The sequence below is a fragment of the Papaver somniferum genome, chromosome 2 (genome assembly GCF_003573695.1).
Source record: "Papaver somniferum cultivar HN1 chromosome 2, ASM357369v1, whole genome shotgun sequence".
In the NCBI taxonomy this organism is placed as follows: Eukaryota; Viridiplantae; Streptophyta; class Magnoliopsida; order Ranunculales; family Papaveraceae; genus Papaver; species Papaver somniferum.
The window spans coordinates 46,132,095-46,156,908 of record NC_039359.1 but is presented as its reverse complement, the minus strand read 5'-3'; the positions used below and the strand labels follow the sequence as shown (position 1 = coordinate 46,156,908).

Genomic DNA, 24,814 nt, shown 5'->3' with positions numbered 1-24,814 from the left:
TGAAGAACAAGTAACTGTTCGGAAAAGAAAAGGAAGAAGAGGAACGAACCGGCAGGATCTTCTTAACTCGAAGAACACGAGAAGGGTATTCATCATGAATCTCAGGTTCACACTGGGATGCAATTCGTGCACGTTTAATATAAGACCCTGGATGATATAAAGAAGACGATCTACTGTTATTTGACATGATAGAGTTTTCTGCAAGAAAATCCTATCCCAAAACGTAAAAAAAGTTCAAGATCCCTACACATACATATATGTCGAGGAAACCCTAAAATAAGACTAAAGGCGGCTGCGGCGAAGTTTACCCGATGGATAAGGATTCAATACCAACCAAGTCGTGCTTTCTTCCAAACCCTAATCAATATCGGAAAAGACCATTGGGTATCAAAGGAACGGTTCAACCAGCTCCGACACGTTTGAGGAATATGACGGTAAATATGTATTCACTTTAGCTTAATTGTTCTAGCATTTGAACTGTCACCATCTAATGCCTACCCCACCATAGTGTAACCATTGTGTGCTAGGAAGGGGCAGTTCAAATGCTAGAACAATTAAGCTAATGCCTACCCCACCATAGTGTAAATATGTTTTAAGCGCCGCTTTTGGAAGAAGTTCGAACGAGCAGGACTGCTTAAAACAGTCTCAAAACGATCGTGACCGTCCAACTTCACTAGCTTGATTGGACGGCTTAGATCGCATCATGAAAGATGGAGGGGGCGCTAACACGCACATTGACGGGCCCACTCTATCCCTACCTGATCGGTTTTCTCACGGCGTGGTCATGCAGTCGCATGCCCGAAACATGGCTGGTGTGATGCTTTGTAAGCGTCACGAAAATTCCACTAATGTCTTAAATTTATCACAACCATCCAACTTCACTAGCATGTTTGGATGGCTTAGATTGCGCCTAATACCATTAGAGAAGTACACACACGTTCGCCGTCGGCCCAACGTGGTCCCCACACAATCGGTCCCTCTAAAAAGGGAGCATGACTTGCGAAACCGTTTGGTGGAAGTCGTGTGTGCGTGGCTGTTTTAAAACCCTAATTAGGGTTTGCGGCGCTGCATAACTGTCGCAGTTCGATCACGACCATCCATCTTCGCAAGGTTAGATGGGGGGTGTAGATATAGACTTAAAAGGTCTCAAGCATGTCAACATGATCACCATGGGCCCACCTTTGCGTGGAGATGGTCGGCCTAGGCAGAATAGGACTCGACGACCTCGAAACGCGCGCCCGAAAGTGGCATGTTGGGCGGCTTCCAAATCCTTTGCGGAGATGGATTTCTGCCGAAAATCGATCACGACCACTCACCTTTGCCGGTCAAATTGAGTGGCCTAGATCGCACCTTCATGAGACAAAGAGGTATGGGTGTATACACCGGCAGGCCGTCTACACGCATGCCTGGTCGGCCCACCAAAACTTGCGCCCAAGCTCAGATTCGGTCAAGCATAGAAGTGATGCTTGCACACCTCCTAAAACCCTAAAAAATCCATCAACGGTCGTAAATAAGGGTCATAAACCATCTCGTCCGTCCAACTTGTCTAGCTTGGTCGGACAACCTAGGTTAAGAGATAGACGACCAATGAAGCATCCTTGTGATCACCGTCCATCACTCTTCCACATGGAATGATCGGCCATGGCCCATGCGGCCTCCAAACGATCACTCGAAGATGGCTGGACGTGATGACATTTTAAGACGCTTAATCCACGACTTATTCGGTTAAGCCTTAAAACAGCGATGCTTCATACATATTGATCATATTTGATGTATTACATGCATAGAATACACACAATACTTTATAAATATCGATTTCTTAAATAACTTAGTTATTTAACTTAGCACCATATGCTACTTCCAGTGAGTCCTACGATCCACTCATTCGAGACATCAAGCATGTCACAAACTGGGGGATACTTACTGGGATATTGGTCTGGCGGTTTACATCGTGCAGCGTGCAATGCGCCATCACAAGAACGTGTCAGGAGGCATGGACGGTTAGCGATGATGGGAGAAGTGGGCAAAGACTGATCGTGTGACACTAACATGACCCCACTATTCCATCACTCTACTTCCTCCACTTCCCACGATAGACGAGGGTTATGATCAATGACTTGTATAAATAGGTTCTTCTCCCTATTTCCAAGACATACAGAAATCAACTGTTGATACAACGTATTCAAACACCCAGAGCTGATTGCTTACATTATTCCAAGCCAGTTCGATATTCTGATACAAGTCATAAACAACCAACACCTTCACAATTTCAACACCTTCTTCGCTTCCCTCCCTAAGATCAAACCCATATCCTTCACTTTGTGACCGAAGCAATTCTGGAACGGCCATTTCTTGGTTTAGGCCAGAATTGCATAGATTGATCTCTCGAATCAGAAAGCACTCCCGTGCAGTGCATTTGTTTAGGGTTTAGATTCGTTTCTCATCCACACACACCCAAATTTACCAAAAACCGCAGAAACAGTTTTCACTCATAAACACTAGGGGCAAAAGGCTACCTCATGACAAAGGCTACAAAGATAAAGGACGATATGATCTCCTACCTTTCTTACCAGTCTAAGGACAAAAAGGACACTTTCTAACTCATATATTGAATATACATATGCCTAACCAAGGCATAATTTTTCTTAAGAGCAAGATAAGAAAATAGCTTGTCGCAAAGACTCAAGCCGATATACTTATCGGCCTGGTACATCCAGAATTAAGTGCCGGAATCTATCCCACTTGCTCCACAACGAGCGTCGCATTAAATGACAATGCCAAACCATATCGCATGAACAAAAAATTCTATAAAATTATCGAATGCATCTTAAGTATGATGATCAACATTTCATGTTTCGCAACAAATCTCCATATGGTTGGAGAATTCAGTTAAGTCGGATTAATTATACGCATAAAGTAGAATCGGATTAGACATAATCTTCATAAAGGCATGCCTATCATGCATTAGGAACTAGCATTATGACTAGGCAAGGATAGAGTCAGATTATTTGAAATCTTCATAAAGGCATGCTTATCATGCATTAAGGTTAGAGTCGGATTAGTTCTAATCCGCAATAAAGCTACTGTCGTGTTTGTGTTTTTTTGCAGGTATACACTTGATGTATGTATAGTACATCCGCTTGTTATATACATGTATTTTCCTGCAGGGCTACTTGGTGTATCATACATACATCCTCCTCTTATTCTATATGTATTTGTTTGCTTGCAGGGACATTTGATGAATGTTGAACGAATGTGATATAAATTTCTTCCTCTTGTCATATCCGTGTTTTCCTGCAGGGTAACTTAGTGTTCTAAATATGAAATTTGTCCACCATGGATGGTAATTGGGGCATGATCCCCATCCGAGAAAACATCTTCTCGAGATGGTAATTGGGGCACGATCCCCGTCCGAGAAAATATCCTCTCGAGACCATTACGAATGGTATCTGGGTAAACCAAACCCTCGTGCGAGAAAATATCTTCTCAAAACCATCACGATTATAATCGGGCCATGAGCCCCATACGAGAAATCTTATTCTCAATGCCATATGATTTATTTTCATGTGATTATTTTATTCATTATTTTGATCTGTTGAATGCATGAATTATATATGTTGTTTGCAGGTTCACTCACTTAGTATTGTTCCATCACGAATGGTAATCAGGATACTAGTCCTCGCGAGGAAACATCTCCTCAGGACCATCACGAATGGTAACAGGAGCATGACCCATATGCGAGGAAAAATCTCCTCCAGACCATCACGAATAGTAAGGTGCTAGCCACACCATTCCATCCTCAAACAGGATGATGCGAGCAATGATAAAGCTACCCGAGACTGACATATTGACCTAGGGTAATTCCATTTCGACTACGAGTCATATGATATCCTGTACTTCAGGAGGTACTCTATAGTTGACTCACTTTAGGCTGAAGTGTGAATCAACTATCATAGGTATCACCCTCACTCTAGTTAGCGCCACGAGCTGATTATGGGGAAGGAGCCTTCCCAAAGAGAAGCACTATACATAATTTACGAATATATTTTCGAAAAGGACACACATTCGTCAGGGGGATCCTTGAAATCCTATCGACTTGTATTGTAAGAGGTTATCTTTCCAAATGAGAAGTTGATCACTTCTCAGACTTATAGCCATAACTTTTCCAAGGACGAAAGGGGTACCACTTTGGAGTGACCCTCATATAAAATTGCACACAAGTGAAACAGTAAGACTGTATCAAGTTTCAATTACAATTAATTTCATACTTTGATTTTGAATTTTCTTCATTGATAATATATCTTAATTTGATTTACTACGCAGGTACAAGCAGTAGCGTCATTAATAATGATTCAGAAAATAGAGTTAGGGGCAAAAACCTTGACTTTGGCTTCAAAAGCTATACGTTCATAAGCTTTCAAAAACCAAAGGGGGCAGTGTATACCCTCAGTACCTTCAGCAAAGGTAAAGATCTACGGATCACAAATTGAGGCAATCAGTAAGTCCTCGGGGTAGGACTTCGGATTACGATCCGAAGACATTTCGAGTCCCTACAGATGTATGCATCCGACAAACCTCGGAGCACAAATCAAGACCTCGGACCACCATCCGAAGGCATTTAATCAGCTGCGAAGCAGCACGATTTGAGGCATTCAGTAAGTCCTCGGGGAAATACCTCAGACTGCAATCCGAAGTCATTTGGCAGACCCCACAACGATGAATTATTCATATAAGATTTTTTACACTCATTAAAAATCTACAGGATTCAAATCTTATCTATCTCCAACTTATCTCAATCTATTTCATTTCATTTCATTTAAATATATCTTGGATTTTTTCAAAAACTCATCCTATCAAATGCTAATAGGAGCATATATGTTGAAATGTCATATCTATACGGATGAATCCTCATCGCTCGGAGCAAGGAGCAAGCTACGGATGCGAAGGAAATCAGCTAGTTGTCTAAACAACTAAGTATCACTTACATTAAAGAACGGTTTACTATGAAGTCCATAATGTTTTCTCACAAAATACTTAAATAGTTGAATATATGCTTGAATTTCTGAATACAGGTCATTCATACCATAAACATGCTTAATGATATCCAATATCTTATTTTATCTTTGCAAATGCAAGACTCTGAACCATTTCTTACAATGCTTAATTACTATAATGTTATGCTTGAGAAGCAAAAGCTTAAATTCGTATTGTTGCCATATAGCAATTATGACTCTCCCAGGAGCAGCATGTACCCATGATAGTCTCGAGAGACACCACCACGACTAGTCGTCAGGAACTGATACCAACCAATCCAGACAGAGTTGGAGCATAAACCTCTAAGGAGCAAGCACAACGATCACGAACACAAGGACTTCCTCAGATCTTCACACAAGAACATGGGCAAATATTAATACTTTAAAGCTGGTTATATTCTTCTGCGAAGTTCCTTCAGCAACAACAAAGAGACACGAAGCTCGGTACCACACCAACTGAAGTCATGGACTAACTCCAGCAAAGAATCAAATAACAAGAATTGAGAGCGACCTCGCACTGTTACTCGGAATTATAACTCGCACATCTATATCGTGTAGCATAGATCACGGATCGTGAAGCACAAGCATCGCAGCAACCAACTCGGACGACCCCAACCAAACACTCTACAAAAGTGAAGTCTAACTACAAGCCAGATTAGAACCAAGCATGTTCAGAAATCTCGCTCAGCCACTCTTCTCGCCCTGAAAGCTATACCAAAGTTGATTTTCTTAAGAATTATTGTTACAACAACCCTCAACCGAATGAGCAAAATGTGAGGGGAAAATATGAGCTCGCTACGTGGCGCAATATTAGAAGTCGTAGCATCCTACTACATTAATGCCAAATACACAATGTACACCCAACCACCTAGTCTTATCCTATCTAGTCAGCCCTAAGGGCGTATTTTTAATTGATGTAACCACCTACCCTATAAAAGAGAGAGAAATAGGGTTAGGGGGATTTTTTTGGGATGGTTCTGTTAGCTAAGGCTAGCCTCCTCCTTCTTCTTCCTTAGAGATCCATGAGAGCCTCTCCAATGGAGAAACTTGTAAACACATCACATCATAATGAAATCCATGGATGTAGGTCTCAAGAGACCGAACCACGTAAAAAGGTTTGTCTCTCCCTTTACTTTCATGCACTTTATCTTCCTTTATGTGTGTTGATATATGTTTTGATGGTTAAGATCATCATGGGTGTAGGCATCAGAAAAGATGCTACTACAAAAGGTCTCGGACTTGGATAGCAAGTGTAGTTGAGCTCAAGAACTCCACAGTAATCATCATACAAGACGAAGAACTACTCAAGGAACCAATGGAACTTCATCGACTAAAAGGTATGTGGAGACTTGAACTTATCTATCACTCAAAAGTCTATTTATCTCCTATCTTGAGACAAAAGTCGTTTTACTATATAGACTTTGATTATACACATTTTGGTATTTTGAGCCGAGTATATCTCGCCTATCTATTTCTCGAAATATATGTTGGTAAGCTTTCGCTTTAGCCAAGTTCATCTTTACCTAGTGTCTTATGTCATGTAATGTTTCAATCACTTTGAAAATTTCTCTGACGAAAAATGGTTTGTGAATAACAACTATATAACGTCCTCTGAGAATATTTCAATGATTGAAATGAGAGTTTAGACTATATAATCATTGGTGGATATAAGCATTATTGTGGAAACACATATATGTATAAGTCTTATTCCTTGAACCGAAGTTTGCGAACTTTGTTGATCAAGAGAACCGAAGTAGTGCGTGAGCTCAGTCCGCGAACTGGCGGAAGTTCTCGAGACGAGAATTTTTGCTCGAGTTTGAGAACTCCATCCGGGAAATTAAGTCTGCGAACTTGAGTAAGTTATGTCTAAAAACAATTGTTCTTGAACTCATCTTTATTAAACTAAGGAATGCTTTTGAAAACCATGGTTATAAAGTTCATGAACCGATTCGAGTGAATCAAATCGTTTTTGCTTCGGTTGTGTCTTGTGTAGTTACATAAAGATCTAAGTGAAAAACTCTCTAACTAGTTCATTTGAGTCATTTGGACTAGTTATGGTGAAAAAGAATATGGTGGATATGAAAGTGATCATATGGCTAACCATTTGGTTAACTATTGTTGAACCAACAAATGTTAATGCTTGAGAACGGTTACATAAACCCAAAATTGAACATTTAGTATGTAACAAGCTAAGGTTTCGATCCAACGGTTGAGAAATATTAGCTTGAATCTAATCAGGTTTTCATCTAACGGTGAATATTGAATGCTTTGTTACCAAGATAACATTGATTGCAAACCCTGATTTGAAAGACTATATAAGGGAGAACTCTAGCAACTGGGAAACCTAATCCCCACACCTTTCGTGTGATACTAGTTTTCTAAGTTAGAGTCGATTTTCCTTTAACCTTTGGTTTTCTTCTTCTAAAACCAGGTTAACGACTTAAAGACTTCATTGGGATTGTGAAGCCATACCGATACTACTTTTCTGTAGTTGTGTGATCGGATATTGTTGTTTCTATCGTACGATTACAATTGTAATAATTGGCTTGAGATTTCTATCTCTGATAGGAAAGATAAAAAGTGATCACAAACACTTCGTCTCATCGTTTGTGATTCTGCAATATCTTTTTTCGCTGCGTCGATTAAGATTATTGTGAGGTGATTGATAATACTAAGTTTTTCTTCGGGAACATAAGTCTGGTATTATTGATTGGTTCCTGTTCACCTTGACTTATCAAAAGACAGAACAAAACTCATAGGTTTATTCGTGAGAGACAGATTTATCTATTACCGTAGAATTTTCTGTGTGATACAGATTTGTTTATTAAAGTCTTCGACTTTGGGTCGTAGCAACTCTTAGTTGTGGGTGAGATCAGCTAAGGGAATCAAGTGAGTAGTATCCTGCTGGGATCAGAGACGTAAGGAGCGCAACTGTACCTTGGATCAGTGTGAGATTGATTGAGGTTCAACTGCAATCCAAACCGAAGTTAAATTGGAGTAGGCTAGTGTCTATAGCGGCTTAATACAGTGTATGTTCAATACGGACTAGGTCCCGAGGTTTTTATGCATTTGCGGTTTCCTCGTTAAAAAAATTTCTGGTGTCTGTGTTATTTCTATTTCCGCATTATATTTGTTTATATAATTGAAATATCACAGTTTGTGCGTTGGGTTCAATCAATTAGAATATCCGACCTTTTTAGGTTGTTGATTTAAATTGATTGAGACTTGGACATTGGTCTTTGGTACCGTCCAAGTTATCTCTCTTTGATAAATACTCGCAGATTTCTATTTGCTTGAGTAAAGATCAAATCGAGAGATTGACTCTTTGATATACGTTTTATAGATTGAGTCTTAATTGATTCTCTTAAAAGTATATTAGAGTTTGTCCATACAGATTGCTAATCGAATTGTTGGGCGTGGTTGTTGTACCCCCGCTTTTTCAGTGTTGACCAAGAAAGAAATGGAGAATATGGAGCAAAATATAGAAAAAATAGAAGATCCAGAGGCAAGAATCTTATGGGGCGAAAGGAAGAAGAGGGCACACAAATAGCCAAGAACCGAGTGATCGTGTGTTTCTTCTATAGTATTAGTTTGGTCTTGAACAATCTAGTGTTGGTTTATGTTTGTTTGTGTGTCTTGAAAAATGTGTTTGTTTGTGTGTCTTGCTAAACTCTTTGCTTGATTCGGTTTATGTCTGATTTGTATTAGGTTTGGAACCTCTTAACTTTGGAGTTTGTCTTTTTATACAATCTAGTGTTGTTATTTGATTTATTATGTTGATATACCAGTGTCAAATTACCTCTTTTACAGAGTTTGAATGTGCCAAGACTTAACAAATTTTCAATTTATCTTAAATACCGGCATGGTCGAATAGAGTAATGCCGGAATTCTAATTTTACAAAATCCAAAAAATTGTATAGTTCTGGCATTGAATGTATTTTGGCCTACCATGCCGGAGTTCCGGCACTGAATGTATTTCTAGGTACAAAATAATTTTTTCGGAGTATCGTCACTGTTTTTATTCTAACTCCAATGTTGGCACATGTAAAAATTTCACTGGATGTTTTTCAGAATTTCTGGCAGTGGTTCAAAAGTTGAGTTCCACGCCGGTACCTGTGTTCCGGCATTGTAGTAACGAAACATAATCATGCCGGCATCGACATCAAAATATGATTTAATGTTTACACTTCCAAAAAGAAAACAAAATGTTGCGTATTAGTGAACCACATATATCCAAATTACTCATCATCGCTTCCACACGTATTAAGTTGCATCTCCTCCTCTTGAAGAGGTTTCTTTGATAAGGCCAACGCATCCAAAAATTGGTGATTCTCCTCATACAATTTCATCCATCCCTTCCAAATATTGGGATCTAGATCCTTGTTTTTAACCATCCCACAAACAGGTGGCAATGGACAATTGTCCTCGAGTTTTGGAATAACGAAATGATTACCGTTCACGAACGCCAAAACAACTATTCTCTTCTTAAGGGATCCTTCGCATTTTTTCCACTTTGGTGTAAATGTTACTTCTACGGTGGGGGTAATATAATGAACAACACAATTAAATGTATCTGCTACTAGATGCCCACAAAGCGGCATTTTCATCCAATATTGAGAAGGAAGAAACTCCATCTCCTGCTCGGGTCCTAACACCTGAGCATACATATTATCAAACCCATCGCCATGACCAACCAATTGCTCATAAAAGCTCCTATTTTTCACAAGTTGTTCGGACATACTCATTCTAGCATATCGGCATGGTGTCATTCCTCTACTAACCGCCGTCTCGAATATTCCTAATTGTTCGGTCACGGCATGATAGCCACAATTTTCATCGACATCGACATCATACATATACACAATAAACTCGCGAATAGCCTAAGGAAGTTGGTCTATGTAAGACTCTATCTTGGTATGGTAATGTCTATAAGTCCGACCCGTTTTGGAATCCTTAAACATCGTCATATTACCAACTTTTTTAGCTTAATTATATCTAAAACATCCTCTGCAATCTCTACACTCCCAATGTCTTCGGTATGTGATGGGAGATTATACTTCCTTGGCCTACACCTTCGCCTGGGAACCGAAACTACATCGACTTTGGTCGTGCCTACGAATTTTTAACCTTGATGTACTTCAATTTATGTATCTTCCTTATTTGGCCTTCCCTTTTTGTTTGGCACCGCCGCCTAATCACCTTGTTGTTCTTGGTAGCTCAATGTTGGTACCTTTGGCGGCCTAACCCTTTTCTTTGGAACCTCCGATATACCGGCTATGGGTGTGGTTTCGGAATGCTCACCTTGTTGTTCTTGGTAACTCAATGTTGGTACCTTTGGCGGCCTACCCCTTTTATTTGGAACCTCCGATACGTCGACTATGGGTGTGGCTTCGGAATGCTCACCTTGTTGTTCTTGGTATCTTGACGTTGGTACCTTTGGAGGCCTACCCTTTTTCTTTGGAACCTCCGATACATCGACTATGAGTGTGGCTTCGGAATTCTCACCTTGTTGTTCTTGATAGCTTGAGGTTGGTACCTTTGGCGTCCTCCCCCTTTTCTTTGGAACCTCCGATCCATCGGCTTTTGGTGTGGATACAGAACCCGTAGTTTGTTGTTGACTTGATAGCGGTTCCTTCCTCGGCCTACCCCTTTTGTTTGGAACTGGCGCTTTCACGAATCTTTCTTCTGAAATCTCACTTGTGGATAGATATCATTTCTTAGTTTCCGCGAGTTCTTCTTCACGTCGAGTCATTTCTTTCAATTCTTTCCTTTGTTTTTTTCTTGCAATTTTAGTTTGTGGTCTACCGGGAGGATCTCCCTTTCTTGGCTCTTCACTTTGTGTTATCCATGGTCATGTAATTAACCTTAATTGGCTCAACAAGACTTGCCGTCTAGCCGAGTTGCCATGTGAGTAAGCTTCGTAGAATTCCTTTGCTTCGCTTGTATCCCATGGTGATTGTCCAGGAGCTTCTGTAGGGGATGGGTGAAAGATAGTTGCTTCCAATATGGATCAATAACTTCAATAGGTATCACTTCTTTGTACTTCACAATCATATGACGATACGGAATCCCTAATGAAGACATGTCGGACAAATACACATATCACCCAGTTTGTCGTAGTGTATCTCCATTTGTATTTCTCTCATCATATGTTTTAATGCCGAATGAGATACGTTGAACTCTATTCCTTGGAGAAACTTACCATATTGAAGAAATTGAGTCATCCTTTCCATTTAGCTTTTCTCAAAATCCTCCTTGATCCTATCGATATCACTCTTAAAGTATTGCTCCATTGCCTCGGTGATCGTAACCACGTTTCCTTGGAAAGACTTGATGAGATCTTTAAATCTCCCATGAGCGGCTTCCGCTACACTGATGAGTGCCAAATAATGTATATATTTATCCCTTTTTGTTGGCATTTAACTCATCTTTTGTGCATGAATTCTACATTTTATCCCATATTCTGTATTTTCATTGTTTTCAAGAATAAATATTTTTATTAATTAATTTTGCATTTTTAGGTAATAAATAAAGTTCGGATGCGGAGCGAAAAGAGCAGAAAAGTAGTGAAAAGCCGGGAGAAATCACGCAAGGAAGCCGCGAAGAATGGTGCGCACAACCTCATTTTCTACACACAAAAACGCCTCCGTTCTCAGCCATCAGATCAGTTCTCAGAAGCATCCGACGGTCGCTCCTTCATAGAGCATCAAAATCTGAAGTCTCTGCCAAGCACCACAGCGCTGAAATTCCAAGCCTTCAGATTAGATGGTAGTTGAATCCAACGGTTGCTCCCTTGCTGTTCATCAAAGTTTGATATCTCCGCCTTACACTACAGCACCTAACCTAGTCTAGCACCGTTAGTTTCGTTGTATCACTTCATCCGACGGTCTCTCCTCGCTTGCCTCCGCATCACCGTCCGATCTACGTACCAGCTCCACATCTCACGGCTTAGTCTTGCTGAACATCAAAAATCGATGAAGCCTCCACAGACTGGAGCACCCGAACCTTACCACCTAACCAAACACCCCCCTTCTTCCCAAAACAGTCGAGCCCCTCTCCTCCATCACCTCCCTCTGCAGAGACATCACGACCACCACCTGCTCCGCCACCAACCCTCTGTCACCACCATCTCTACCACCTAACCTCCACCAAATCACCACCAAACACCACCTACACGCCGTAGCTACCTCCCCTACCTCTATAGCCATCTAACTTATTGATTTTTCACCACTGAAACCCTAGGTGATAAATCAATAAACTAGGTGAGGCTATAAGACGTAATTGAAGCATGGGAAAGGTGCAGCAGACCAAGGAGAGTAATGGGTCGAGTTTAATTTGATGTTGCTACATCAAATTAGGTAAGAATTTACCAAACCCTAATTGTACTGTCGATTGGAGAAATTTGGGGATTTTGATTGTAAACCCTAATTGGGTATTGGGTATAAATATGGGTGTGGGATTAGTGTTAAAGGTATGCTGGACTAGCCAGTGTCCAGAACTTTCAAGTTCTGTTAAATTTTCAAGCTCAGTTCAATTTCAGTTATGTTCATGTTAGTTGTGAAAGTTCCTGTTAATGTTCAATTTTAGTTTCACATCAGTTCCTGTTAATGTGCATGTTTAATTTCATGTTTTAATTTCCAATCAATTCCTGTTTATGTTCCTGTTGATGTGTTTATTTTCATATCCTGTTGATGATCCTGTTAATGTGCTTGTTTTGATGCATTGTGTTGATAAGTTCCTTTGTTAATGTTCCTGTTATGTTTAATTTGCTGTTAGTTTGATGGAATGCTAGGCTAGTTACCTTTGAAGCATTGAACTGATTGAGTAATGGAAGAAATCAGTGCTCATAGCAAGCTGATTATCTTGACATTCCTTTTGTATGCTTAGGATGCAATGTGCTGATTGTGCAATGGAAGAAATCAGTGCTCATAGCAAGCTGATTATCTTGCCATTCCATTTTTGTTTGCCTGTATTCTTGCCTTAGCCTTGCTCTTTTAGTTTCACTATCATCCTTGCCCTTGGCCTTAGGCCTTGGTTCACTTGCTTTGTTCCTTGTTTTTGCCCTGTGTTGCCCTATGTTGCTTCCATGTTTATTTTGTTTGCTATTTTCTTTATTGCATTGCCTTGTGTTGCTGCCACTTCTTCTCCTGCTATTTAGTGCTGCCATTTCTCCCCTGCTGCTACTTGTTATTCTTGCTACTTGCTTGTGCAGCTGCTGTGCAGCACTTGTGTTGCTGCTGCATTGCCTTCCTTTCTGCTACACTGCTGCTGCAGCTGCTGTTGTTGTTGCTTTTGCCCTGCAGCTGCTGTGCAGCACTTGTGCTGCTGCTGCATTGCCTTCCTTTCTCTTGCTGCTGCTTCCTCTCCAAAGCCCAGCCCACAGTCCACTGTTAGCTCAATCCCATTGAGCCCAAAAGCCCAGAGCACAACTTGAGCTCACCAGAAGACCAAAACAAACCCCCTAAGCCCAAAACCCAAAAAGGCTTCATAAGTTAACCAACAACAATTTAGGAGCCCAAAATAGCTAGAACACTTCAAACACACCCAGTCTCTGTGGATCGACCCGTACTTGCACGAGCTACAACCGACGACCGTGCACTTGCGGTATTACTGTAGGCCCGTTTTCATTTCACTTCAATTTTATACGCTTTCCCGGGCCCACCAAGTTTTTGGCGCCGCTGCCGGGGAGTGGTGCTGCCATCTGCTGTTACCTGAGCTGCTGCTGTTGCTGCTGCTGGTGCTGCTGCCAAGCCAAAGCCAAAGCCTGCTGTTGCTGTTGCTGGTGCTTGTGCTTTCTCTGTTGCTGCTGCTGTTGGTGCTTTCTCTGCCAAGCTGCTGCTGCTGTTGTTGCTGCTGCCAAGCCTGCTGCCAAGCCAACTGGGCTGCCAACTGAAGCTGTCAACTGGGCTTGTGCACCCTCTGCTGCTGGGCTCTGATCCAACCTTTGTTGCTGGGCTTGACCCAACTGAGCTGGGCTTAGTAACCTCAACTTCTGCTCCTGGGCTTGCCTTTGCTGCTGGGCTTCGCTGCAGATTCTGCTGGGCTTGAGCGTGAGCTTAGGACGATCCTAAAGCCCAACTGGGGTGTGCAACTAAAAGGGGACTAAAAGCCTATTTTTGGGCTTCCCTCCAAAAAACAAGTAAGCCTAACCCATGAGTTAACCCACTTGGGCCTCATTTAAATTCAAATTCGGGCTTGTAATAATTAATTTAATTATTTATTTGGGATTGTAATAATTTTTATTTATTTTCTTTTTTCTTTTTTTTTTTATATTTGGGACTGTAATTATTTTATTTTTTTTTTTTTTTTTTTTTTTGTTTTTTTTTTTTTTATTTTTTCTTTTTTCTTTTATGGGCTTGTTTAATTATTATTATTGTTTTTTTTTTCTTTTATGAGTTGTGATAATTTATGCTAGGTTTAGTTCAAAAATTTTTTCCAAAGCCCAAATTTTTAAACCAAAAACAAAACCCCTTCTTTAAACCAAAACCCCATTCAAAACCAAATCTTCATACCCTTGTGGGCCAAATTGTTTCCGATTGCTCTGTCTGACCAACATGTTAGTTAAGGTACCTACTAGGACATGATTGTGACCTACAGAGACCAGACAAACAGACTTGTTAGAATTAACCCAGACGAACCTATCGAAATTCTAAGTTCTGAGGGAGACAGTCCAGATCAACCAGAAACAATGGGAGAACCCCGTACCCTCAAGGATTATATGTACCCAACTAGAGCCAGTCAACCTTCTTGTATTTGCTGCCCGAGGCTAATGGCCATTATGAGCTGAAATCAAGCACAATACAGATGCTTCCTATTTTTAGAGGTGTTGAGAATGAAAACCCGTACCACCACGTGAGAGAATTCGAGGAAATTTGTGGAACTCTGCGTTTCACTCAAATGACCGACGAAACCCTGAAGTTAAGGCTTTTTCCTTTCTCCCTGAAAGATAAGGCAAAGGCCTGGCTCTATGCTTTACAGCCTCAATCCATCATGACATGGGATGACCTCATAAAGGAGTTTTTCAAAAAGTTTTTCCCGAACCACAAGACTGCGACAATTCGTCAAAGTCTGAATAGCTTTGTGCAATTAGAAGGTGAGACCTTAGCTAGATACCTGGAGAGATTCAATGAATTATTGCTCCAATGTCCCCATCATGGTTTTGAAAAATGGAGACTTGTGCAAATTTTGTATGAAGGTCTAGATGTGTCCACCCGAACAACGGTTGAGTCGATGTGTAATGGTCTATTCGTAGATAAAACTGCTGACGCGTCTTGGGACTTCTTGATTGAAGTAGCTGAAAAGACGCAACAGTGGGAATCCATCCGTGAAACCAGAAAGACTACATCCGAAGCAAAGGCTTTTAGGATTGAAGCGGATTTTGAGGGAAGAGCAAACATGGCATCAATAGTTAGGAGATTAGAAGAGTTAGAACTACATAAAAATTCAAAACCTTCCACCACTACTCTCCGAGAACATGTCGCTTCGTCTGTTTGTGCTGCTTGTAACGACCCCAACCATCAATTCCAAAATTGTCCAGATTTGCTTGCAGTCCAGGAGTCTAGGCTTGAACAGGCACATGCCATGTTTCAAAAACCAGAGCATAACCCTTATTCACAGACCTACAATCCAGGATGGAGAAACCACCCTAACTTTTCATGGTCAAAAGGACCCACTCAAGGAGGACCATCTCAACCCAATCAGAGCTATCAAAACAATCAGGGATATCAGAACAATCAAGGTTATCAACACCCGAGAAACCCTCAACAACAATCAAACTCTCAACAACAATCATATCCTCAACACAATACCGACAAGAGATTATCCACCCTAGAGGAAATGTTCCAGAGTTTGATGCAAAGTCAGAAAAATCTAGATCAAAAGATGGATCAAATATGTGAGAGAGAAAAGGGTAAACTTCCGAGCCAACCCCAACAAAATCCAAAGAGGATATTTCAAACAGGCACAACATCCTGCACTGAAACCTCACCTGATCAAATCCATGCCATTACCACCCTCCGAAGTGGTAAAGTCATCGAGAACAACGTGGGCGAACCTAATGAGTCTGATACAAATTCCACGCTGTCTCCACAACCCCAGAAAACCAAAGAATCTGAGCAAGTTGGAAAATCTGACAATTCTACTGCTGTGAATGTCCCTTTGCCAACTCATCTTCCTGTTGCTCCATTTTCCTCAAAGATTGATCTATCAACAGAAAAGTACCCATTACAATGAGATGTTAGATCTGTTCAAGAGAGTCAACATCAACATTCCTTTTCTTGAAGCAATCAAGCAAATCCCTGCTTATGCCAAATTCCTCAAAGACTTGTGTACTCAAAAGCGCAAGCTCAATGTGCAAAAACGTGCTTTCTTAGCTGAGCAGGTGAGTTCCATCATTCTAAACAAAACTCCACCCAAGTTTAGGGATCCAGGATGTCCAACAATTTCTTGCACTATAGGAGAACACACGGTCAATAAAGCGTTATTAGACCTAGGTGCAAGTGTTAACCTACTGCCATATTCTGTTTATGAGCAGTTAGGTCTTGGGGAGTTGAAACCAACATCTATCACTCTACAACTGGCAGACCGATCTGTCAAGATTCCTCGTGGAGTGGTGGAAGATGTTTTGATCAAGGTTGACAAATTTTATTTTCCCGTAGACTTCATTGTCTTAGACACTCAACCTGTACAAAACCCAGACTGTCACATTCCTGTCATCTTAGGACGTCCTTTCTTGGCTACGTCCAACGCGATCATCAACTGTCGGAATGGAGTGTTAAATCTGTCTTTTGGTAACATGACGGTAGAATTGAATGTGTTCGATATTAGTCAACAACCTGTGAATCTTGATGATGATGATGTGCATGAAGTTAATATGATTGAAGGATTAATGCAAGATTCGTTGACTAACATTCTATCCGTCGACCCCTTTCAAGCATGTATGGAGAACTTTAACCCAGATTCCTATGATGATGCATACTGTAGTGACGTCCTATCTCTGCTCGAATCTGTAAACTTAGGTGGGCGGCAATGATGGTGGCAGTGGTGGAGTCAAAAGTTGACTTTGAGGAGGCCTACTTTTTTTAAAAAAATAAACATGTAAACTTTGGTGGACTAAACCATAAATATATATGGACAAAGTACTATTTATAAAATAAACTAAAAAATTTAGTAGTTATTAAAAAATTTAAGGGATTAGAGCCAGGTTAGTCAACTCTTGGCTCTGCCACTAGGTGGTGGTGGATAAAAAAAATGGATTCATATGATTTTATGGTGGTGGTGGGTATTGGTGAACAAAAACATATTAAGCTAATTTCATAACGCCACAAAATATGTAACGTCAAGAATATAAACCACAGTTTGGATAACTCCTATGTAAGTGGCGGTTCAGATTTTGTCCTCACAAGAGATCAATATAGGGATGTAATCGTTTGTCATAAGTGATGTTTGTGACTGAGATTAGAAATGCATCTAATGGACAAAAGTTGCCACGTCATTAAGGTTCCATAATTCTTCATAATAAATAGTCTATTAGTTATCCATGATAATATTTTGTTAAATGTTAAATTAAAAATGATAATATATAAATTATTCTACTAATGATGATGATAAATATATTTTTATTAGATAATACAAATGAAAAAAACAAACATATTTCTGAAATTATCAACTAAACTATGTCTGCTTTTTAGGTAAATACGCATAGTTAATTATAGGAATACGCATATCCCCACCGCTATACGCGCCTAAAAGCAGATAAATCAATAGCTGTAGAAAATTACTTATTTTTAAATACGCATACTTAATTACCCTTGATTTAGTTTCTCAATTATTTGATAAAAAAATGTTAAAACATGGACAACAATTGTTAGTTTATACAAGGATTAAAATTCACATAATATTTTTAACTTATTATGAAGGTCGTGCCGTTACGGCGCGGCTGAATAACTAAAGAAATTAATAAAACAAAGAAAGGTCAAACAATTAGGAAAGATAAAGGACGCTCTGGATTCATTCTTGGGAAAGCTAAATCTACGGTTGTAAAATGATCAGTTTAATTAACTTTCAATAATAAATGTTTTATTGATATTTCATAATAAATGTTTCTTTAATTAATCAAATAAATATATTTTCATCAATACAATACATAATAAATTTATTTTACATTAAATCAGTAAGAATTAATGGTGGTTATGATATTGGGCGGGGTGGTGGATCGGCGTTGGGGTAATGGTGGTGGGAGTTGGTGAGAATGGTGGAGTGATGACGTTAATGGTGGTGGTGGTGGTGGTAGAAGAAGTAGTGATAGTAGGATGAGAAAGGTGTCCTAAGATAGATAAATTATTTAGTTACCCTTGGTTAATTTTATTTTTCTATTATTTTTTATTTGATATTATTTTTAAAAAAAAAAATCTTTTCTTTTTAATTTTTTTTAAATTAAAATAAATACTGAAAGCCAGATTTTTACAGGGAGAAGATAAATCAATAACTGTAGTTTTGAGATTTGTCGGTTCGGGGCAGGAAAGAAGATGAAACTTATATAAAAAAATTGACCATATACAAGGCTACACGCGAACCAATTGTAAATTGATTTAGTTTCTCATATCTCTCTTTATTCACTTTTTTTTGCCATGATTTTTGTTTCTATCATTTCTCCTCGACTTCATGTGATTATGCATGATTGAGAAATAGTTTATGATAATAATTAAAGAAAGAATATAAAAAAAACAAATGGATCAAAAATTAAAAATTATTAAACTTTAGGAAAATGAGTAAACATAATTCTATGTAAATTTGGAATAATTTATATCACCAAAGAGAAAAAGTAATTCCTGAAGCTAACCGAATTTGTAAGATTAATCTGGTTGATTTTGAAGTAATTTTGTGATTTCATTTTCGTTATAAATTTGGTTAACGACCTTTGATGATTTATTTCTTTTCGACTTAGGGACACTACTTTGTTTTGAAGAAGTGAATGAAGTGGTGTTCTACTATGCATAGGCCCATAGGATTTTGAGGAATTGGTTAAAGATTAACCATTTTTATCCTAAAGGATCGTATGAATTACAAAACATAAATTTTGTAAAGATTAACCATATTTGTACTACTTAATCTAAGAAAACATTTATCGTTACTGAGGTAATATTTGTTTTTTTTTTATCTAATTAAACTAGAAATTTTGAAGATATGCAGGATTAAACAACTAAATCCTCTCAATAATACATATTTGTACTACTTCATTGTGACTATTTCAAGTTCTATGTGGAATACGAATATGAGCAATGTTTATGTGGAATGCGAATATGAACAATATTTGAAAATGTGATTGATTTGGGGTTCCAGCCTTCTACCAACCGTTTTACATATGTTGAAGCCCATTTCAGAAAGTAAATAAACAAGTTGATGTCACCTAGAGGTGTTGATGAGTTTTGGTGGCATAATTTTTACGCTAAAAGATGAACAAAATAAAAAATGATCAACGGCACGGGTAAAGGTCTAGTTAACTACTAAAAATAAGATCGACCACTGTCCATAATTATAGCTGGAAATCGTAATCTAAGTAATAATATCTAAGTCTCTTTATATATTAACGTGATCATTAATTATACAAACATAGCTACAGTAGACCAGTGGTTGATTAATCGGATGGAGAAGACGCACGTCGATCAAGGGATCGAGCCATTCCTACACAATCGACTATTTTTTGGATAACTGACGATTTATAAACCCATTGAAAACTGTAAATCTCCTTTTGCTCCTGTTGTAAACCGTAACTTCGAACAAGAATCGTATGATCTCTCTTTACTTTGAATTTTTGATTGTTGTTGTCACCGGCGATTTGAATCTTCGTTTCAAGACTCTTAATTAATTAGGGCTAGGCTCATACTTCCGTTGATCCCCTTTCACGATTTCTTTGGTTTCAGATTCTGCTAATGTAATCTCGGAATAATCAACAATCACGACGACTTTTGGGAAATATGGTAACGTTTTAAAGCGTACTGAAGGTTAATTTTGTGTTTATATGTTGAGATTTATGGTTAGATTATTAGTTGTAACTCTGTTTATATGTTGAAAGCAGCTGCAAGTACTACTGCTTGATGTAGTTTCATGAACCGTGATCAATCTTTAAGTTTCATGAACCGTGATCCACATTCCCTCTGGCAATGAACCAAAAATACCCGGCAAAAGTTTTCCTTACTTAAATTCGTTTTTGTTCCTACCTTTTCCTTAACCGTGCGTTCCTAGATTTTCCTTATATAACCCTGTTTGTAACTACAGAACAATTTCCTAATATTTAATTAGGATAAACACGTCGATATTGATTTTATTTATTTATAGTTGTTTCCTACAGTTTCCGTACAACCACTCCAATTTCCAACCCTAATTCAATTCGCTTTCTTTTATAGCAGGCTTTAGATGATCAGTCAGTAGGGTTTTTTTTCTTTTTTTTGGTCTGAATATAGGTTGTTAAGGATTAAGCAAATTTGATTATTACTGTGTACATAAATTCTTTACAATCAATTTGGTGCTTAATGATGCTATATTGCTATTGGTCAACCGAATTTGATAATTATTGTGCCTCTAATCAGCTCAATAAAGAACATCAGGAAACTGTAATATGGATTAATTTGGTGGAATCCAGGATTGCCAAGAAATTAAACTCCACGTAAAGTAAGCAGATCCACATCGATCGGTCGTATTCATGTAATTTTTAAATATTCTATAAATTTCCAAAGTACTAGCAATGTTTGTAATTTAATTTATACTCCCTCAGTACCACGTATATAGGCGGTGAGAGACTATTCTTTTAGATTAAGAAAATTATTTGGAATTTATAATTTTACATGTTTTTTCTTGTCTTGCCTTTTGTCTTATTCTCAATACAATTACCTATGTATCATAGATAAGGGTATATGTAAGAAAATTAATTTTGAAAATAGGATTCCACTTATCTAATGGTACAAGTAAAATCCAAAATTTTGTCTATATAATAGGTACGGAAGTAGTAGTACAATCTAAACTTATCCACAAAACCCCACTAGCTGCAAAGGTATGTAACTACAAGACCCCACTAGCTGCAAAGGTATGCATGGCTTAGCATTTTGGAAGACCAAAAAAGTCTATTTCTTTGAACTGCTGCACTACAGTTTTTATGAAACTCCAATAGGCATCTACATAACCCATGTTTTGACGTGGCTATAAGTGTAACAGAAAGAATGGATAGCCTCAACTAATTTAACGGCTATTATTAGAAGAAAAAAATTGTGCATAAAAAAGACCGTAAACGTTTAGATTTATACACGTTTACGTATGAAATTTGAGTGTGATCGTTGGTAGCTAGAACCAAATTGGAAGGAAAAAAATTAGGCTTTATTTTTTGCTTAAGAGGCGACGGCCGGCCGTAAATCCTGGCTAATTTGACACGACTAACAAAACATTATGGTAGGCCCGATTAATTTGACACGACTAACAAAACACCAGGGCATATGCTTAAGAGGTCATGATCGGCAGGATAGCTTAAGAGGCCACAATCGGGTTTGTAAGCTCTGGCTAATTTGCCAGGGACAACAAAACACTACGACATACTTAAGAGACGACAGCCTCGGCTAATTTGACATGACCAACAAGACACTCGAGCATGCTTAAGAGACGACGGCCGGAGATGTAAGTCCCGGCTAATTTGACCTGACCAACAAAACACTGGGGCATGCTTAAGAGGCCACGGCCGGGGATGTAAGCCACGGTTAATTTGGCCCGACCAAAAATATACCGGGGCATGCTTAAGAGGCCACGGCCGGGCCTGTAAGCCTCGACTAATTCTAGGGTCACTGGCCTCAACTAACTTATTGACTCGATATTCCACAATTTTAATCAAACCAGTTTGTTAATGACTAAAATTTTGTGGGAGAGTACTGACCAACCGACCAAACAACAAAAAAAATTGAAAGAGGTTGAGCCGCCGGGGAGATACCTAATATATATATATACACATATATAAACGTGTCTGTGTCCTAATGATTTTGTAGTTCGCGAGGTCCATGTGTCCCAGTATCGTGTTCGTGTCCCGTGTCCATGCTTCCTAGGTTGTTATCCTCCCTGCTCAAAATGAATAAAAATAATATTAGCTCAGTGGCAAGTGGCAAGTATATGTTGTCTCTGATCTTATTCATCCCAGTCCCAGATATCATGATTGGGATCTATCTACCATAGCTTCAGTTGCTCCAACCTTAGTTCAAAATCAAATTTTAGCCATTCCTATTGCAAAGCATTCTCCTCCTTGTGATCAAAAGATGACAGTCAGGATGGTACTGTGTCGGTTAAAGATTGCTATAACTGGTTAATGCAATCGCATGGGGATTCTGCTGGGCTAGGTATTAGATGGAAACAACTTTGGAAAGTTTGGTAATTGGTGTCCACGGAAAAACCTTAGTAAGAGTGAATTTAAAAGACCGTGGCCTTGATGTTCCCACTGTTTGCCCTCTTTATCATCAGTATGAAGAAAGTATTTCCATCTTTTCTCCGCTTGTGAGCGCGTTCTGACTATTTGGGATGCTACAAGCTTTGCTTATAAAATCCAATTTCAGAGCTCACAGTCGTCTCTTGAGCTTACGGGAATCTTGTACTTACAGGCTGCTAATGATGATGGTCACTGGGATTCTCCTATCCCCTATATCCTTTGGAGGGCGGCTTTTTCTGCCAAGACTCGAGAAATGTTCCGACCTCTTCTTATAGTGCTGCACTTAAGTTCTCTTGTTCACCGATTTATGTTCTGTGGCAGCCCCCTAATGGTGACTATTGGGGTGATTTAAGATTTAAACTAGAAGGGGAATTTAGATAGTTGGGGTCAAATGGGTTTTCTGTGAAGTTGGGTTTTCTATGGATGGATAATGACACCTTTGAGGTTTTAACCCATGGCCTGCCAACATAAGCATTCAGTTAGGGCCCTTCCTTTGTTGAGGGGGATCTTTTTTTTAGGGGCAAATTAATAAAGTGTCCTGCTTCAAACCATATATTTAATAAACCAGCCACACAAATTAAATCTTTTATAAACTGACATTTCTGTTAAGTATAACACTTGGACCCACCAATTTAGTCAGAGGTTTTGACAAAGTCCAACTCGCCCTATAAAATTACCACCATAGCCTTACCCAAATAAGAGACAGGTTGGTGTTATCTTCTCCCATTTCTTCCTGTCTCTTTTTCTCTCTCGATTTTTTTCTCCGTTCTTCTCCTTCATCCTTCTTTTCTGCTGAAAATTGATTGCAACTGAATATTAAAGAAGATGATGAAACTGGACTGATTCAATACATATATGTTAAAGAAGATATCTAGTGAATATTAGGGTTTTAGAGAGGGGTTTTGATTTTGTGGAGATGAGGTACAAAGCGGGTTTAATTCAGAGGAAAACAAAAGTTAGGGTTTCCTAAAGAATTCCGAATAGAATTAGAAAAGGAAATTGGTGATGGTATTTATTCGAGTATTGATTCAACTCATAAAACTAGGTAAGTTAAATTCGGGGTTTTGTAATTGATTTGTTGTTTTATATGAAATTGAGCTAATTGAATCACAATTAATGATTGGGTTTGGTTCTGATTGGAGTGAAAATGGTTGCATGAGGTTAAATTTTGATTTCACAGGGAATTAGGGTTCATAGTATAGATGAAGTTGAATTCTTCTTATGATGCATATATGTAATTGTTAGGTTCAATGGACGTGCTATGTTGGAGGAGACAATCTTAAGTTGCAGGAATGGAGTTGGTGAGGAATTAAATGTTGGAGTTGGATTTCAGGTGTGTGCAGCTGTATAATGGTTAAGGTTCTGGTGGTGAAGTTGCTAGCGGATACTGTAATGTTGTTGTTGTAGCTTTAGATAATGATGAGAAGGTGTTGGTAGTCACTGGCAAGGATATAAAATGGATAGTTGCTAACCAAGAAATAACCAGTCTATGATAAGTTGCTTGACTTGAGCTAAAGTTATAGGTGATTTTGATCTGAGATGATGGCTCAAATGGTGTTGTTGTTAGATCATTTTGCAGCTGAAATGAAATTGCAGGTGCAATTGTAATTGGTGGTTGTTACAGGGAGAAAATGAGAAGTGACTGCAGTTGTTAGATCATTTTTCAATTGTGCATAGATTGTTGTGATCATGAAGCTGTTGCAGGTCTTCCAGGTTCAACAGAATACATAGATCAATGAGTTTTATTTGTTTCTACTGTTGCTTGTAGAGAATGACATAGAGAGATGGAAGGAACGAGCTAAGAGGGTGAGCTGTGAACTTATTGGAAGTTGAGTGTTGTCCTGATTATGCAGTTTCCAGCAAGGGTTCAAAGAAGTAAGTCATGAAACAAATGGGAGAGATGGTGAACACTAATGGGTTGGTGCAGCTGGCAATCAAGAGTAAGATGAATACAAGCTGAAATGAAGATGTTGTGATGACGTAAATTACAGGAAGAAGAAGATTGGGAGATCTTCTTGAAACTGAAATGACATCTGTGCTATAGTTAGCTTCGATTTCAGTTAAGTTGAGAAGGAGAGTAGGAGATGGCTTGTTTGAATGGGTCTTGGTTGAGGAGAAATGGAGTAGTTCTGGTGGGCAAGTATGAAAATGCTCCAATTTTGAGTTTTTCAGTGATTCAATTAATGGAGAATAACACTTGAGATTTTTTTGGTTTGATTTTTTTTTATCTTGTTAATTTCACATACCGAGATTGTAATGTTTTTCATGCTGATTTTGTATTGATGAATCTATTTAATTTCATTATGGGTTAATTTGTGTATTTGGT

At 38.9% G+C, this 24,814-nt stretch overlaps 2 protein-coding genes across 2 annotated transcripts in view; one reads left to right on the top strand and one right to left on the bottom strand.

Annotated features, from left to right (window-relative positions):
• Positions 1-9,271: 9,271 nt before the first annotated feature.
• Positions 9,272-9,889, bottom strand: LOC113350920. The gene has a single exon (XM_026595023.1). The coding sequence runs from the start codon at positions 9,887-9,889 to the stop codon at positions 9,272-9,274; it is 618 nt and encodes a 205-aa protein (XP_026450808.1).
• A 171-nt stretch (positions 9,890-10,060) lies between these two features.
• The window catches only part of LOC113350919, a 35,718-nt gene continuing 20,964 nt past the window's right edge, over positions 10,061-24,814 (top strand). The window contains exons 1-3 of the mRNA XM_026595022.1: positions 10,061-10,069; positions 16,246-17,004; positions 23,410-23,443. Coding sequence (XP_026450807.1) covers positions 10,061-10,069; positions 16,246-17,004; positions 23,410-23,443 — 802 coding nt within the window. The remainder of the gene's footprint in view (positions 10,070-16,245; positions 17,005-23,409; positions 23,444-24,814) is intronic.